The sequence below is a fragment of the Lithobates pipiens genome, unplaced genomic scaffold, assembly GCF_037356315.1.
Source record: "Lithobates pipiens isolate NorthernLeopardFrog02 unplaced genomic scaffold, aLitPip1_a1.2 Scaffold_18, whole genome shotgun sequence".
Lineage (NCBI taxonomy): Eukaryota > Metazoa > Chordata > Amphibia > Anura > Ranidae > Lithobates > Lithobates pipiens.
The window spans coordinates 31,814,210-31,831,836 of NW_027507758.1; the positions used below are offsets into that span (position 1 = coordinate 31,814,210).

Genomic DNA, 17,627 nt, shown 5'->3' on the forward strand with positions numbered 1-17,627 from the left:
AACCATTTGAGTTGCCAGCTCTTTTGTTTGGAAGACAGCAGTGATTACGGTAGTAGTGGCGACTTCTACAGCGATTCTCAGTTTACATGGCGGTCCTGCAAGTATTGCAGTTTTAGGATTCATGCACACTGGATGTTATAAAAACAACAGTAGTGTTAGATGTAGAAAGCTGTAGAATGAGTCTGTAGCAAAACTATAGTCCCGCAAAAGCTTATGGCTCAAAAATGCTAATAAAAACGCAGAATAGCCATATTTTCCAGTGTTTGTAAGCTTTTAACAAAATTAGAGTGAAAAACTCCTCTTAAAACCCACTAGTTCTGGGTTTGTTTTTTTTTCCAGCCAGAAAACACCCCTGCCAAAAATTCTGATAACAGCCTGTATGTGCTTGGACACACAAGATAACATGCTGGGGAGTTTACTGACTGCAGGAAAAACAAAAAAAATGCCTGAAGCCAAAAACAGCAGCTGTAAAAACGTCCAGTGTGCATGAGGCCTTATACCGGGGTTAGGCAACCACAGCCCTCCAGCTGTTTTTAAACTACAAGTCCCATGATTCATTGCAAGACCCAATCACAGGCATGACTCCTAGAGGCAGAGGCATGATGGGATTTGTAGTTTTAACCACAGCTGGAGGACCGAGGTTCCCTACACCTGCCTTATAATTAGATTGGTTCGAAAAAAACTAGAAAAAAAAACAAAATAAAAACAGCTGGCCTGGAACCTCACGTTTATAATGGGTTTGATGCCTATGGGCTGTTGTCATGTACACTCAGAAACATAAAATTTCCTTCACTTTTCATCAGAGAGAAAAAAAAAAAAAAGTGATTGATTTATTCGTATTTCTTGTGCTAAAAAGAACAATGAACACTGCACCGGAGCCTAAACAGCAAGCAATGAAAGAAACCGACATCTTCCAGTGACTGTCATTTTTAAAAGCATTTAATGACATAGCATATATTTAACAGATAAGGTAAGAGTCTAGAACAGGGGCCAAAGCCAGCCCTTCAGCCCGTCCGGCAGCTGGTGAAGGACGGGCCCCCCCCCCCCCCCCTCCGATGAGCACAGACAAGGTGGTAAAGGAGGTCGGAGGCCGCCCTTCGCCAACCGGCGGAGGACTTCAGAGCCCACCAGCCCCCTCCGCCTCTAGTGGCACAGTTCCATTCAACTGAAAGCCATTTCCAGGACTACAGGCCCAGTCATTGAGAGGAGATTATTCCTAATAAATGTCATTCTGATTGTGCAGTAAAATGTCAAATTTTTCATTACAATAGTTACAGTGACAGAGAAATGCACACTATGTATCAAATAGCAAAATAATGTAGCAAAAAATTATAACACACAGTGCTGTAGCTGACAAGCAAGTAATCAGTTGAGTAACATTACTTTTTTGTTCCAGTAAATGCTTCATTTCACTTGTACATTTAACATTGAGGATTCCTTTAAAGAGTTTATTATACAGCTAGTTCTCATTATAGTTTGTACTAGAATTAAATCAGAAACATACAATATAGTGTATTTCAGCAGAAAAAATATAAACAAAAAACAGTTTTTTTTTTTTGTTTTTTTTTTTAAATTACAAGAGTATTTAAAACTGCTATTCTTTCCAAAACAAGGTTCTCCAGGAAAGAGACAAACGCTTTCCTAGTGCTCACTGAGGGCCGTTCAATGATTTGTAACCCAAAGCTCATTAACTTCCCCCCCCAGGGCTGTGCAAGTTCTGGGCCCTTTTCTGAAATAAGCCAATGCTGAAATGGACTGGGTGTTGGCATAGGAGGGTTTACGGCAGATGATATTCTAAGCACCAGTCTCCACGTGGAAGTTAACATGCTGTGGGCTGCCAATATCTGAACGACCCCCCCCCCCCTTCACAAGTGGAAAAAACAAAACTCCAACATTTGGAAGTCACACACGTGATGTTGTGTTGATGCTCAGTGGCATCAATTCTTCTACAGGCAAAGAAAAAAAAATGTGTCTGCACTCTGGTTATCAAATACTCCTGTGCATCTGACCTGGTAACTGAGGACTCCTAGCGGAAGAGGAACTACAAGAACCAATGTGCCTAGCGGGCATGCTGGGACTTGTGCTTCCTCCATAGCTGAAGGCCATAAGTTACCTAACATTTATGTACACTGCTGTTTTATAATAAAGAGATTCGGTGCCCACTCCTGTGTGCACGGTAGTGATGAAGGTGTCTGAATGTATTCTTTTACCTCGAATGATCGACTGTTATTCGAATTACTAAAAGCACCGCTGCCTTGCATCGTATCAGTGTATCTAGAGTGTGGGTTGTTTTCAAGACAGCCTCACAAAATTGAGGAAACATTTTTAAATATTTAGATTTTAATCTACAATGTCTTAGAAAAAAGGAACACGGAAAGAAAAAAAAAAAAAAGGAAAAAAAAAAAAAAGAGAATGGTCCTCCCTCTTGTATAGATGCCCAATGTCCCTCAAGTCAGATGTGTCTTATCAGCATTCTATAAATAAAGGTTTTTTAATTTTTTTTTTTTTTTTTTTTATTATTATTATCTTTGAATCACATTGGGGGAACATTAGGCACAGAGTAATGTATTGGTTCTGAGCTTGCATGCTGACATTTCACTGAAAAGAAAAAGAAAAATAGTATAGAAGTGCAGTGGTTTGTATCATTTTTTTTTTTTGTTTTTGTTTTTTAGGTTGGAGTTCACTTCTTTTTTCCAAACAGGCTGAATCGTTTCTCCTTGTCCTTCTCTTTGTCTTTCTCCCGTTTGCCGGGACTGGACTCGGTGGTGACGGTGACGCTGGCTGGCAAGGTTTGGGCGCGGCTGGATGCTGGAGTGCTCTGTGTGCTCAGGGACACCTCGGTTTTGTCTGATGAGATTGCGTTTGTGATGACCTGGATCCATGTGTTCATCTCCTCCTACGGAATAGAAGACATGTCACGTGTATTGTCACAACAAAGGATCAAAGCCTCATTTTATGAATCACTCGTTTGGCATGTACAGGAGGGGGTGGCATAGTCAAACTCCTTTCATTACTCAAGAAGAACCACATATGAGAAGGAGGTGGGGTGTGGGTTCTAAAACCAATGCAGAAAACATCACTAACGCCATTGATTTTAGAGTAAATATGCAGGTAGCTGGGCAGTAGGGATGAGCTTAGGCATGGAAAGCTTCCAGTCCAAAACCCAATGCATTAAAGGGGGCGTTTCCTGGGCAGGGACCATCATTGCCATGTTTGTAGATGTGCTACAATGAACATGGAAGTAGGTGATTCATCCGGTGTGTGTGGCAGCTTTTTTATTTGCTTCCAAGGAGTGAGCATGGAGTGCCAGAGTTTGAGTGGCAGCAGGGAGTAGCTGCTTTGGAGTTTCTTCAGTCCTATGTCATCCCCACCAGGAAGGCGCCCCCTATGGACCAATCATAGGCATTCCCAACATGCAGCCACATGCATACACACTCATTGTCTACATGGTGGAGAATGCCCGGCTACAGAGGACTGGCCCAGTACAGGTGACAGCTTCCTGGTGGGCTCATATTAGATTCTGAACATGCCTGAGCACATCACTACTGGACAGGTACACAAACTATAGACACCATAGTAAACTTTTGAGTATAAGGAAAGATATGGGGCATGACTACAGACCAACATCTGAAATGCATAGGCTGTTTGTTGACCATCCCTTGCCTTAAGGCCCATACACACGATCAGACTTTTTGACAACAAACATGCAAATTAGCTGTTTTGGAGCAACATCTGACCGTGTGTATGCTCCATCGGACAAACTTTTTTGGTTTTCATCGGACTTTTGTTGGCTGTGCGAACGGACAAACTTTCTGGCAACAAAAGTCCGATGGAGCAAAGTCTGATCGTGTGTACAGAAAACCATAGGACTTTTGTACAAAATACAAACAGGCATGCTCAGAACCAATGCAAAAGATCAGACAACAATACAGAAGTTGACCAAAGGTGGCGGTAAAGAGCAGAAAAAAACCACATGATTTGGTGAAAGTTGGCTGAAAAAGTCCTGCTGTGTGTATGCAATACAAGTTCAGGGCCGACGCCCTTTGTACAAAAATCCAAGGGAAAGTTTGTACAAAGTCCGATCATGTGTATGAGGCTTTATTCTGGTATGTTGGAGATGTTGGCAGCCTTGAGGTCTGAGCATCGAGCGGAGCCGTTATGTGGGAAGGTTGTAGTGTCTATACACCTGTTTTCCCTACAGGTGTAAAGGCTGCTCACATTGAGCAGGGCACTCTGTTCCTACTACTGGGCAGAATAAAACCACATACTCTGCTTTATTAGTCGTTAACGGTAGCGAAAACTCCATCTTGGCTTCATTACAGAAATAGCCAGGCAATGTCACTGCTCGCTAAACTGCTCAGAAGCACCAAAGATGGCCACAGATGGCAGTGGTCTCTAAATGAAAAGACTCCCCCTGGCTCCCAGCCCAAAGGTGCCCGGATTAGTAATATCACCATTATACATTCCGAAGGCATAAATGTGTTGTAGAAACAGCAGTCCTTAGACCCGATTTATAAAGCTGCAGGAGCACATAAGGGACCGGAGTTCCACCCACTTCTGCTTTTCGGAATCCTCCCCCTCTCCGGTTTAACATTTGGCACCTTTTCGGGGGGAGGAGAGAGCAGATACCTGTCTAATACAGGTATTTTGCTCCCACTTCCAGGCATAGATAGCGGAGCCACCCACGGATATCTACGCCATTTCCAGCGCCTGCTCCGCCCCCCCGCGCTGTCTTCTGGGAGACACACAGGTCCCAGAAGACAGCAGGGACCACGTAGCGTGAGTCGCGCAGGCACAGTAGGGAAGGGCTTCTCTTCCGGATTCCTTTACCAAAGATGGCGGCGCCTCCACCTGAGACAGGTCGGGTTCGGGTGCAGACATCGCGGGCGCCTTAGACAGGTAAGTGTCCTTATTTTAAAAGTCAGCAGCTGCAGTATTTGTAATAAAATAAAATTAGGCGGAACTCAGCTTTAAAGTGCACTTAAAGGCATGCAAAAGTGGATTCCTAGTCATTATGTCATTTTAGAATGCCTTATGCACTAGTTAGCATACTAAGTTCAACGGCAGCTTGATGCCTTATAGCCCATGTGTTCTAAAATATCTAATGCTGGCTAGAAAAGAATGTTTAAAAGTGGAGTTAAACTTTGCGATACTTGCCTAACTTTTAATGCTCCAACGTCCATCACCAGTGCCAACATTTCTACCCGGCTTCCTCCAAGTGCCAGGCTGCAGCTGTTGTCATTGTCTGGATGAAATCACTGCTGCGTCTGCACAGTAGTACAGTCTTCCCAGCACACAGGCGCGGTGCTGGAATGTAAACTGAGCTGCACTTGCACAGCTCAGTGTACAATACAAAAGCAACTGCAAGCAGGCAGCTAGGTTTCCTTTGTTGCAGAAGAGACATTGAATGCAATACAGAGGCTGCCTGCACACCATTTTTGATAACAGGACTATAGTTCAACCTTAAGCCATTCACACACCCATAGATTTATTTTTCTTCATTCTGTGGCCTGATGGAAGGATGGATGAATCTCCCATTGTGGCTACTGTACCCCGACAGCTGCTGCTGTCAGCTGTAAAAAAAAAAAACATGGACAGTGTTTGCACCCGACTGGATGTAGGCACTGTTTGACTATTTTTTTTTCCCCAGCTCTAACATTTTTCAATCAAAGGATGTCAGGGGAAGCGGATCGGACAAGAAAACCTGTTAATTGAATTTCGATTGGTGTATAGCCAACTGGTTGCTGGGGGAAAAAAAAGCACACCGTCTGCTAAACATTTTATAAAACAACCCCAATGGGCGTCACTTTGAAATGGTCAGTAGTGTAGGTAGGTACTTACATCATCTTTGGCTTGGAAGAGGTACTCATTACCGTCATTCAGTCTGTAATTACAAAACAGAACATTACAATCAAATAACGGTCAACCTGCTCATTTACAGGGCTATAAAAGATCATTACCCTGATTCCACAGCATAACACAATTAGTAAATATATTTTTTTATTCTGACGCCAGCAGTGGTGCCCTGGAACAACATACTGACTCTAACGCAGTAGCCCCATGAAGAGGCAATGCCAGCCATTATTTCTAGTGCTCACCATGAAAGCCAGCATAAAGTCTAGCTTGATACATATCTATGGTGGAAAGGACCCAATGGTGAATTACCCTAAACCACATGTGTCAAACACAAGGCCCATGGGCTAAATGCAGCCTGCCAGGCCATTTCATGTGTCCCTCCCACCCAATGCTTTTTTTTAGTCAGGACATGGTGGAAGGGAGTTCTACCACCTCCAGCTCTCGCCCTCTACTCTTCAATCACCACTGTCACTTGTAAACACAGAAGCCTTCTGTGTTTGCAAAGACAGCTTTCCTTTTGGAAGCTCTCACCAATGCCTGCCTACCCTGCACTCACAGCAGGGACAAAAGGAGACACAGGTGCAGTGTGGGATGGAGCATCGTGTGGTATGCTGCACTGTGATCCCCATCTGTGCTCAGGTGCACAGATACTGACCAATGATCTCCTTGCAAGTGAGAGATGCAGACCAGAGGAGGGGGATAGGGGGAGAGTGGGGCAGAGGTCAAAGTCAGGAAGAGGTAAAAGTGAGATGTGGACAGCCTATGAAAGAGCTGAACGCTGCACGTAGCACCCACACCCCCAAAACGCTGCAAAGGTGCCCGGATTAGTACTATCACCATTATGCATTCCGAAGGCATAAATGTGTTGTGGAGACAGCAGTCCTTAGCCCCGATTCATAAAGCTGCAGGAGCACTTAAGGGACCTTAAAGCGGAGCCCACACCCCCAAACTCTGAACTCTGTATAAAGCACACCCTTGAATTCGCCAATCTGAGCATAGGGCACCCCTGAAATTGAACTATGTATGTAGGGCACCCCCAAACTCAACATAACACACTCCTGGTATTTATTGCCCCTTTAAGATCCTCCCACTGTTATTGCAATATGGCCACACCCACCGTGCAATGCGGTTGGGTGAAAGGAGGGGGGGGGGGGGGTTGTGTAGTTGAGTTTCTGCAGCTATTCTCTGAGAAAAAAAAAAAGACCTGGATAAATTTCTATAATCTTACAGATACAACCGACCCTTTTAGGGAAACCATTCTGATGGGGCTCGCAGTGAAATTGATTTTGACATCCCTGCCCTAAACCTTTAGTTTACCAGCTAGCCTGGAATGTAAAGACCAGCAGACAGTAGGGTCATGTGATATGAATAAATGTAAAGCAATTTTAGTTATTGCAATTGTAACATACCGTATTTATCGGCGTATAACATGCACTTTTCCCCCCTTAAAATCGGGGGAAAGTCGTGGGTGCGTGTTATACGCTGATCCCCACTGTCTGTGAGTCTAAAATACCGAGAGCCGCCGAAAAATACCGAGCCCCGCCAAAAAAGACAGAGCCGATTGCTTGGCTCCGCTCGTAGTCCCGCCTCCCTGCTGTTTCTGGAGCGAGCGCTGTCGAAAAAGACCGAGCCGACTGTATTGTGTACTCGGCTCAGCTCGGCTTGCAGTCCCGCCCATACTGGGCGAGACTGCGAGCGGAGCCCAGCCGAATACACAGTACAGACGGCTCTGTCTTTTTCGGCAGCACTCGCTAGAGAAACAGCAGGGAGGCGGGACTACGAGCGGAGCCAAGCAAGTCGGCTCTGTCTTTTTCGGCGGCGCTCGGTATTTTTCGGCGGCGCTCGCTCGGTCTGTCTCGGCGGCGGGAAATTTAAACATGGGCAAGGCTGCAAACGGCGCTGGCCAAGCTGCAAATGACACTGCAAAGCTGCAAACAGCGCTGGGCAAGCTGCAAATGACACTGATCATTCTGCAATGATAGACAAGGCTGCAGATGCACACTGATAAGGCTGCATTGATGGGCTTTTAAATCTAAGTTTTTTTTCCTTAAACTTCCCTCCTAAAACTTTTTTCCTTAAAATGCCCTCCTAAACTTGGGGTGCGTGTTATACGCCGGTGCATGTTATATCCCGATAAATACGGTATGTATCAACTATGCATATTAATTTACTGAAAGCTGTTCAGATTCCTAACAGACAAAAATATGAGGAACGATCACAGAGGAGAGGTGGAGCGCAGGCCACTTACTTCAGCTTGAATACATGCTTTTTCTTCTTGTAGTCAGTGGCTACTTCACAGAGGGCTTCCTTCAGATTAACCGGGACCTCGTTGTGATAGGGAATACCGGAAGCTGCAGTTTTAGCGTCTTTGTAAAATCCAATTTCTTGATTGTTTATCACACAGTATACATTATGCCAAGACCTACAGGAAACAAAATCAGAAAATCAAATAACACAGCCCAACCTCCAAGGGAACCTGGAGAATGTTTATATATATATATATATATATATATATATATATATATATATATATATACATACATACATACATACATACATACACATATACACACACACACACATACACACACACGTATGGTTTTATATTAAGGATGCCTTTGACAAACATACAGCAGTTCTAGAGTCAAAGGTGCCACAATGGAATACATAAAATATTTTTGAACATTTATAAAAGGGAACAACGAAAAAATTATTTTTTTAATGTAAAGCCCAACTATTGTTTTTAATATCACCCCGGAGGGGGATGTAAAAATGTTTTATCTGACTGCAATCCAAAGCTGTCCCATGCAGTATTCCTTCTTAGCCACAAGATGTCCTCAGGCTTCTGGGTTTATTGATGGCTGGCATTACTAAACATGGAAGACTAAGGAATGACTAAGGCCCCATACACCCTATTAGATTTTCTGCAGATTTTTGTTTTCAGATTTGCCAAAACCATGTAGTGCAAGGGCCTGCCTGATTGAATTGAAAGTCTTTAGGTTTGACCTCATAATATATGGTTTTGGCAAATCTGAAAACAAAAATCCGCAGAAAATCTAATAGTGTGTATGAGGCTTTAGAGTGCAGGACATCTTCCCACCAAAGCACAGCACCCTACACTACAGTTTATCAATACAGAGAGCGGGACAATGTTATGTTAGAGAAGCCCTCCGTCATCCAGAATCACCCACTGCCCGGAGAAGACTGGAAAAGGATCCAGCAAGTCACCAGTAAGAATAAATCAAAGAAAAGGCAAGTTAAAAAAAAAATTAAAAAAAATACTGCTAGAAGAGACCTCAAGAAGCAAAAACAGGCGCCTGCATTTTTGGCTTTAAGGAAAAGTGATGTCATAACTATCATCTGTAATATGGCAATGTTGTATTTTAAGATATAAATCTTAATTTCTAAAGTGGAATTCCAGACAAAACCTACACTTCAAAATTCTCTCCTCCCAACAAACACTTATTATGACTAACTTGTGTAAGATCAGTATGCTTAGCTATATTCAGGCCGCTCCAGTTTGGTTATGTGATCCAACTGTCCTGTATCAACCAGCAGGTGCAGGAGAGAGGAGGAACCACCGACAAAGGATGGGCCATCGAAGCCTATGGGTGACGCCCCCACTCCCAGGCATTACCAGCTGCTGTTGGAGTGCTCTCTCTTCTCCCCTGCAGCCGTCGTTGTCTGACACATGGGAGCTGGATCATGTGAATACAGATATACAGGTTAGTCAGAGTAAGTGGTAGGAAGAAGCATTTTTAAGAGTAGGTTTTGCCCGAAAATTCTACTTTAGCAGCAACCAATCAAGATAAATTTAGACTAGTACAAGTTAAATTCTGACTGGTTACCAAGTGGCTTGGTAATTGACAATTTGGAACTCTTAAGAACTCTTTACCAAATAAGTGTGTTCAAACTTGATTTATAATATATGTATGTTATAATATATATCATACATATATTATAATATATGATTTATAATATGTTCAGCAAAAGCCAGCCGATATTCCGTTAATGGGCAGGCGGAATGTACCAAGTTGATCGATCAACTTGGGTACAACCAACCTGGCGATTATCTCAAGCAGCCGCTACTGTGTTCTCCCGGTGGGGACGGCTTTCCCCGCCTGCAATGACAGGCGGCAGGACCCCCTCCCCCCTCATCAACACAGACTGTGCTGACAGGGTAATCAGCAATTGTCTTCACCCACACCCACTCCCCACAATTGCAGATTCCCCTGTCAGTAAAGTCTGTGTTGATGGGGGAATAGTGAAAATTTCACGGTGCTTTAAGTCTCTTTCACACTTGTGCGACTTTGGACATCAGAGTTGAATGACAAGTCGTACCCCATGATTCCCAATGATAACCATTCATATCTGTGTAACTTCAAAGTAGTCCCTGTACTACTTTGGTCCGACTGAGGCGAGTTGATGGTCCGTAGACCTCAAGTTTACACAGGCATTCCTGGAAGTCGTGGCAAAATTGCGTAACTTTCAAGTCGAGGCAGTGTGAAAGGGGCCTTAGTAAGTTAGTCTTGAGTGATCACATGTCCACATACACATTTACAACTTTGTTTTTATCCATGTTGCAACCAAAAACAACGCACTAATGAGCTTTGCCGTTTGCCTAAGGAGACCAGCTAGTACGTACCTGTTTGAGGCTTTCTTGTTGTGTGTTTCCCATTCATGTTTACGATGTAGGACACCTTCAAACTGAGAAGAAGGCATGTCCTGTGTCTTAGCGGGTAATGTGGCGGCAGTCTGCGGCTGCATTCCTGATTTTGACTTGCGGTCAGCAGTTGGTGATGGAATAGGGCTGGATTCTTTCGAACTTGTTCTCTGTTCTGTGGATCCATTGACCATTTCATTGGTTTCAGCGTTTTCACCCATCTAGGACCATCAAAAAGACAAAATTCATTCACATATGATATAAAATTGCCTTTTAGACCATCAGCAAGAGTCAAGACGGCTGGGCAAAAGCCATGTAATGTAGCTGCCAACAGCTCACCTGAGAAAGGAATGAAGTACAGCAAATCTGTTTTTCCACCAGACACCAGTATACAAGTAAGGAAATTAAATTAAATTTATCAATATGATTAGTGTAGACAGGAAAAACCAGAGTCAAAAGTGAGGTTAGATTAGAGCTGTACCTCAATCCTTTCTTCGGTTATATTTATTAAACAGTATGCTATCATGAATGCTCAGACAGGAATGCATATGGCAGCCTTTCTGAGCTTTTGAAATAATAGCGCCAAGAACAGGGTGAAGTAACCCTTGGCAAGCAATTTTTTTTAATAACACTACCGATTAATTGCTGAAAGTACTCCGATTGCTTGCTAGGAGTTTCTGCATACCACTGTCCTTCGTACTGTCAATATATAAACCCAACTGCCTGCTAAACATTACAGTATGAGATCTTCACAAGCATTGTCAGAAACGGGATTGTTCACTGGCAAGTTTCTGAAAATGCTTTTTTTTTTTTTACCAAAAAGGTAAAAAAAAATCAAAATCAAAAATCAAAATACATGCAAAGATTAAAACGGAATTAACACCATGCATTTCCACAACCACCATCCCGGTTAGGTTGGATTCTTAGGAGAGCAGACGGGAAATTAAGTAGAGTAAGTTACAATTTTGTCGATACCATGAGTTACTTTGTTGGTCATTACAGAATTGAACTGGATTGATGTTAAGAAGGGACAAAAGAAATCAGTACAATCACTCAACACCACACAGCTATTTACCCCCAAAACAAAGACAGAACCAAGGCCTTGCCCATCTCGTGCTTTGCTGGTCATGTTGCTTGCTGCCCGCTGTGACCGAGACAGTCTAGAGAGCCACGTTATCCAGCAGTTGATTGGACAAGCTGGAGACGTCCTCTTCAGGAGCCATTCTTATGTTATGGATTCCTATTAATTTTTCTTTACAGATAAAACACTGATACTCTATTTTGTATTTATTTCGCCTTTTAGTATCACTGTTGCAGCCTAGAGTGTGCCATTAGCAAGTTATGGAAGCTGTGTGCTACTCACTGTGTTTAGTACATTACAAGCACGGTCACAGTTCTAGTTTTTGCTGACAAGAAGCATGAAGCCATGGCTTAACTAAACTTTAGCCTTTGTTGTGTAATAACGCAAGAGTGAACCCCTTCCCATCATGCACTGAATCAAAAATGGAAACCCCGTTGGCCCTTTATTAGCAAGCTAAGGTCTGATTTAGACAAGCAATATAATGGATCAAGATTTGCTTGTGATAATCTGGGGACACCATTTTAAGTTTCAGCAGTGGTTGTTATTGGAAGTTTTCTACTTTGTATGAAAGATGGAAAAATTTGACAATCTCTACCAGCTATGCGCCAAAGCAAAATGTCAGCCCATTTGGGCTAAAAAGTTGCAATGGAGCTGGCCAAGAAACTAAACAGCCCATGTATAACTGAACAACTGCAATACACCTAAACGCCACACAATTTTCACCTAACTCTGCTCTTTTGGCACTCGTCTACAGAAAACAACACTCCTTAACTGAAGTACTTTAACAACAGCCTCTCTCAATCAGGGTCCTGTATAACCCTAGGGTTCCTCCAGATCTTTCTGGGGGTTCCTTGAACAAAGAGCAATTTCTGACTTTCAGAGAAATAATCACGACCACCAATAATATTTTTAGCAATCTGTAAGGGAAGCATTCTTCCCAAAGACCACCAATGTAAGAAGCAGTTTTTCCCCAAATACCACCAATTGGAGGAGCATTCTGCCCAAAGACCACCAAGCTGTGAGATGTAGAGATAGAAATTATTGACAAGAGAGCCATGAAACATGAAAGTTATTTTAAGAATTCCTCCATGTTAAAAAGGCCCATTGATTACCAAGTAAAAGCCAAGTCATGTATGGCAAAAGTGAGTTCAACTTTGAGATATAACTGGGTCATGGCACACCATGGATCTGAATTTACCTGCAGGTAGGACTTCAAGAGAAATCCGAATTGAAGTTTCTTGGAAAAATGAAGGACACATGTGGGAAGGGGAACCTCACTGTTACTACATGGAAAGGTCTACAACAGGAGTAAAGGTTTAGTTTACACTGCAATACTTAAAATGCTGCTCAAGTGTTTAATAGCAGGCAGCAAGACGAAAATTAACGTCTTTATTGAAAGTCTTGGACATGGCTCATACTATTCAAGACTCAATATGGGAAAGGCTGGTTGACTGCCTTTACACATCCCTCACCTGACCAGCTAACATGGCGTCACAGCACAAAAAAGGCAACATTTATAGGGTGGTTTTTTTTACAACTTTGCACATAATGTTAGGATCTGGAACAGTCACGGAGAAGAGAGACCACAACTCAGGTACTGGCCAAACTTTGGTGTTAAATGTATATTGTATGTCCTTCAAGATGGAACAAAAAACCTCTACATTTTCGATCATTATCAATCTGAGGGAAAAATTAATGGGGCACCACTGACTGGTGACAGAGGGACTGCCATGATTAAAACCAAATGCAACTGTTGGGGGGGTTCCCTCAATGCATGACTGAATTCCGGAACCGAAAACAAATTAGATATTGGAGTTAATGGTTTAACTTGTGAAGCAGGAAAGACAACCTTTCTGTAATACATTTATCAATGTGCCTCAAGGAGCTTTTAGTGTCTGGCTGCTTTGAGTAACACAGACGGCTTTTGTGTCGTTGATAAATGAAGGGCCATTGGCCAAACTGGTGTGTGTCTATAAATTAAAGCAGACCTTCCATGGCAAATGGTCTGCTTTTTTCTTTTGTCAGCCCCTGCCCCATTTGTAAACCCCCCCCCGAAAAAAATATTATTTACCTTGACTCTGGCCTCCAACACTTTGAGAAGGCACAGGCAATGTCATGGTATCTTCCAGCTAAAGTGTATTCTCATGGGATTTCAAGCTTCTAGCTGTGCCAGAACCCATGCCTTCCGCAACAATCGCAGGCCGGGGCAAGTATTTAAAAGCCATTTGTGTTGAAGTGGGCAGGGGGCTGGCAAAGCAGACATTCAACTTGCCATGGAAGGTCTTTTTTATTAGAAATGAGTGACATTACAAACACGTTTGAGATGACTATCTTTTACATTACTATATTGGCCTTCACTACACTGATTCTAACGACTGACTGCTTGCATATACTTTGTAATAGATTTGTGAAGAACTTTTCTAATTTATGGTCTATCAGGGTGAATGGGATTCTTTTTGGACAGATGCAATATTTTCTAAATTAAAAACAAAAAAGGTGTTTTATTGTATTTAGTTTTGCATCCTAATACACACACATGTCCATTATGACCAGAAGACAAACCTATCAAAGGGAGTCTCTAAAGCCAAATGGATGACTTGTAAATTCCTGATTCCTCTCATCATATAAATTGGCTATTTGGGCCCACTGCGAGGAACAGAGCTCTATCAATGCTTGAAGCAATAAAGATAAAGTTTTTTTTTTTTTTTTAAATTGCAAAATTAATACCAATAAGTTGGAGGCGATGTTAGGGCTCAACTATATGCTATATTTTTTAAAGGAGACCTTTATTTAGGCTGCAATAGTATTTTGCTGGCGGAAGCATGCGGCAAATCTCAGTGAAATTACAACTTCTTAACTGCAAACTAGTTCCTGACTCAGCTTATGATAGCAAGGCAATCAGCATTTTAAGAATAGGTCAGCAGTAGCGCGCTGGTGTGCGGTGTTACCTCATCCTGGTCAAATCAAGATGTCCAAACACTATGAACCTGGAAGAAGCATGGGTGAAAATGGAAGCACAGGCAATGGAGGGGAACATGGACATAGCACTGGTGAAGATGGCTTTCCTTTGTAAGTGTACCATAATGTGTAAATATTCTGTGCATATTTGCACATTATGGAAAAAAAAAAGCTCCCGGGGGCCTAACATTTTGGATTTTATCTGGAACCTTACTACTGCTTTAACAATTTCCTGTTTACCTGAACTCGGAGAAAAGTCGGAGGCAGCTAAATATATACTCCAAAGAGTATCTCTGACTTGTGTTCCAATATCCCAATTTGATGAACAAATTACTAAATTGGCTCATCATGTACTATGGCACTAGACGCCTCCTGTGTGCCCAGCGCCAATCAAATAATCTTTCCTTATAAAGTACAATTCCTGAGAGATAATATTCGATATCCTAGTTGCATTCAGGGACAACACACAACTGATCTTCCACTAGAGATGTGTAAATAAGCTGATTCGAGTAAGATTTCGCAGCAATTCTATTTTAATGAGTCTTCCAGGAAAAGCACGAGAGAGATAAGTTCCTCCAGCAACAGAAAAAGCATCACCAAAACACACTTTTAAAGGAAGTCCCTCTGCCCAACTGGTCAGTTATAAAAGAGAACCGAAGGACCTAATCTGAAACAAAACATCTACAACAACAAAAAGAAGAAAACACAAGGGTGGGAATCCTGCTGTCATGGAAGACTCCTGGAAATAAAGAGTTACCAGCAAGTCTAACTCTGGATTTCCCAAACTGTCTTCAAGAATAGCACATCAGAGGATAACAGAGAATTTACTAGATTAGGGAGGGGAAAAAAAAGCTGGAAAGCTCTCTTCCCAAAGGGCAGACCATGAATATTACAGATGGCCCCAGGTATAAGATCCACTCAAGAGAGGGATATAAAAGCCAAATGCAGGAGACCTACACTGCAAAAAAAAAAAAAAAAAGCTTGAGTACATAACCAACACACACATATTGGCTAACCTAGTAGCAAGTTGCACAGGACTTGAGGCCTTGATCAGCTAAGGATACACACAAGCCCCTATAGGGGTTGATTCACTAAAACTGGAGCAACTGTGCAAAATCAGGTACAGCTCTGCGTAGAAACCATTTTACTTAGTTTTTTTTTGTTTTTGTTTTTTTTAACAAGAGCTTAATTGAACAAGCCGACTGACGTTAGAAGCCGATTGGCTACCATATACAGCTTCACCAGATTTTACATTCCACAGTTATAGTAAATCAACCCCTTATGTCGCATACACACGATCTGAGTTTTAGTCGGAAAAATCTTGGATGGTTTTTCCGACGGAATTCTGCTCAAGCTTGGCTTGCATACACGCAGTCACAGAAGTTCTCTGAACTTCCGAATGTCAAGAACGCGGTGATATACAACACCACAACGAGCCGAGAAAATTAAGTTCACCGCTTCCGAGCATGCATAGGAATTATGCGCATCGGAATTGCTACAGAATTTCCGATCTGAACTTTTTCTGTCGGAAAAAGAGAACCTGCTCTCAATCTTTTGCTGGCAGAAATTCTGCCAGCAAAATTCCGATGGAATATGCACACGGTCTGCATTTTCCGACCAAAATCTCTCATCGGACTTTTGCTGGTGGGATTACCGATCTTGTGTATGGGGCTCGAGTCTGTATAATAATGTAAAAGAATAGTTAAGAAATCTACTGGGCCCACTATTTGGCTCAGGTATAACATACAGCCATGGAGTGGAGCATCCCTGAAGGCTACAGGTACAGGTAAGTAGAACCTAAATACAGCAATGGGAAGAATATATCACAGGATCCCGGAATGAGGCAAGAGGAATGAGTTTCACAATCAGGAGAGTGAGTTAGGACTTAAAGAAGGGGATGAAGGACTACAGAAGAATCCTGAACTGAGGCACATACCACCAGGTTCCAAGCGATGCATCTCCTCCAGGCGGAGGAAACACAATAAGGCCCTGATCAAATGGGCGATGATGCCCATATAGCATGAGCAGCCTCACTGAAGTTTATTAGGACACAGCACCTGCATGGACACAGCTGTTGGCCCTGATGGTAGATGTGCAGGTGAGCGCCCCTGACCTGAATGCACAATGTCTGCTTTTAGGGCTGTTCACTGGCATGCCTGTCACTTTGGGACGCAGCACCCAGAAAAAAAATGTCCCGTTCCTGCTATACATCATCGTCCTTGAGAATGACACTTTACTGACCAGTTCGGCAGAAGGATTTCCGGTTTGTTTTTTTTGGTGATGCGTTCATGTTGGAGGAAGAGCCCATCTCTCATGTGCTCTAGAAGATGTGGGGAAAAAGGCACTGCATGTCACATCATTAAATGTGTGGATGTTGTATCACTGAATCTTGTGTGGAATTACACAAAAGTGTATCTATAGCCAAAACTTTTTATTTTTTCTAGTTTAGGATGGAGTGGAGATTAGAACCGCTGTCAGCTATTTGGGTCTCTCTCTCACTTCCTGTCGTGCTGACACTTTTTTTAACCAGACAGGAAGAGAAAATCTGCAGAAGGGAAACTCACAACAATATAAATTTGACGGAGGAGCCAACATCACCCCTACTTAACTTAAAAACAACAATTTTATTTCTGTGTTGCTGTTGGTGGGAGTTCCCCTTACTTACGGGTTAAAAAAACAAACAAAAAAAAACGAGTCACCAAAACAGAAAGAGTAGACATCTCTCTATACAGTGGAACCTTGGTTAACGAGTAACGCGGTTAACAAGCGTTTTGAAAGACAAGCAACTTTTTAAAAAAAAATTCTGACTGTTTGCGAGTGTTGTCTCTCAAAACAAGCAGAATTCAAGCTAATGGGGTGTGAAGTACCATATTTGGCCAGAGGTGCAGGGGGGCGCTGGTGCCACTTGGAACGGTTTGGAGCCGCACGGAAATACTCCGTTCCTGAGTGTTTCAAAGTTCAGCCGAGCTGTTCCCGAGTATTTCCGAAGCTCTCTGCCCCCCCCCCCCCCCCCCCATGCGGTATTGCATGCAATAGAAGTCAGTGCGGGAACAAATTATCTTCGTTTCC

General features: G+C 42.7%; 1 protein-coding gene across 5 annotated transcripts in view; it reads right to left on the minus strand.

The window, feature by feature from the left end:
* Positions 1-917: 917 nt before the first annotated feature.
* The window catches only part of SPTBN1 (spectrin beta, non-erythrocytic 1), a 295,191-nt gene continuing 278,481 nt past the window's right edge, over positions 918-17,627 (minus strand). For all 5 annotated transcript variants that reach the window (XM_077485548.1, XM_077485547.1, XM_077485546.1 and 2 more), the window contains 4 exons: positions 10,502-10,740; positions 8,105-8,278; positions 5,842-5,884; positions 918-2,896 (listed from right to left, as the gene is read on the minus strand). In XM_077485548.1, coding sequence (XP_077341674.1) covers positions 2,681-2,896; positions 5,842-5,884; positions 8,105-8,278; positions 10,502-10,740 — 672 coding nt within the window. In that variant the 3' untranslated portion in view covers positions 918-2,680. The remainder of the gene's footprint in view (positions 2,897-5,841; positions 5,885-8,104; positions 8,279-10,501; positions 10,741-17,627) is intronic.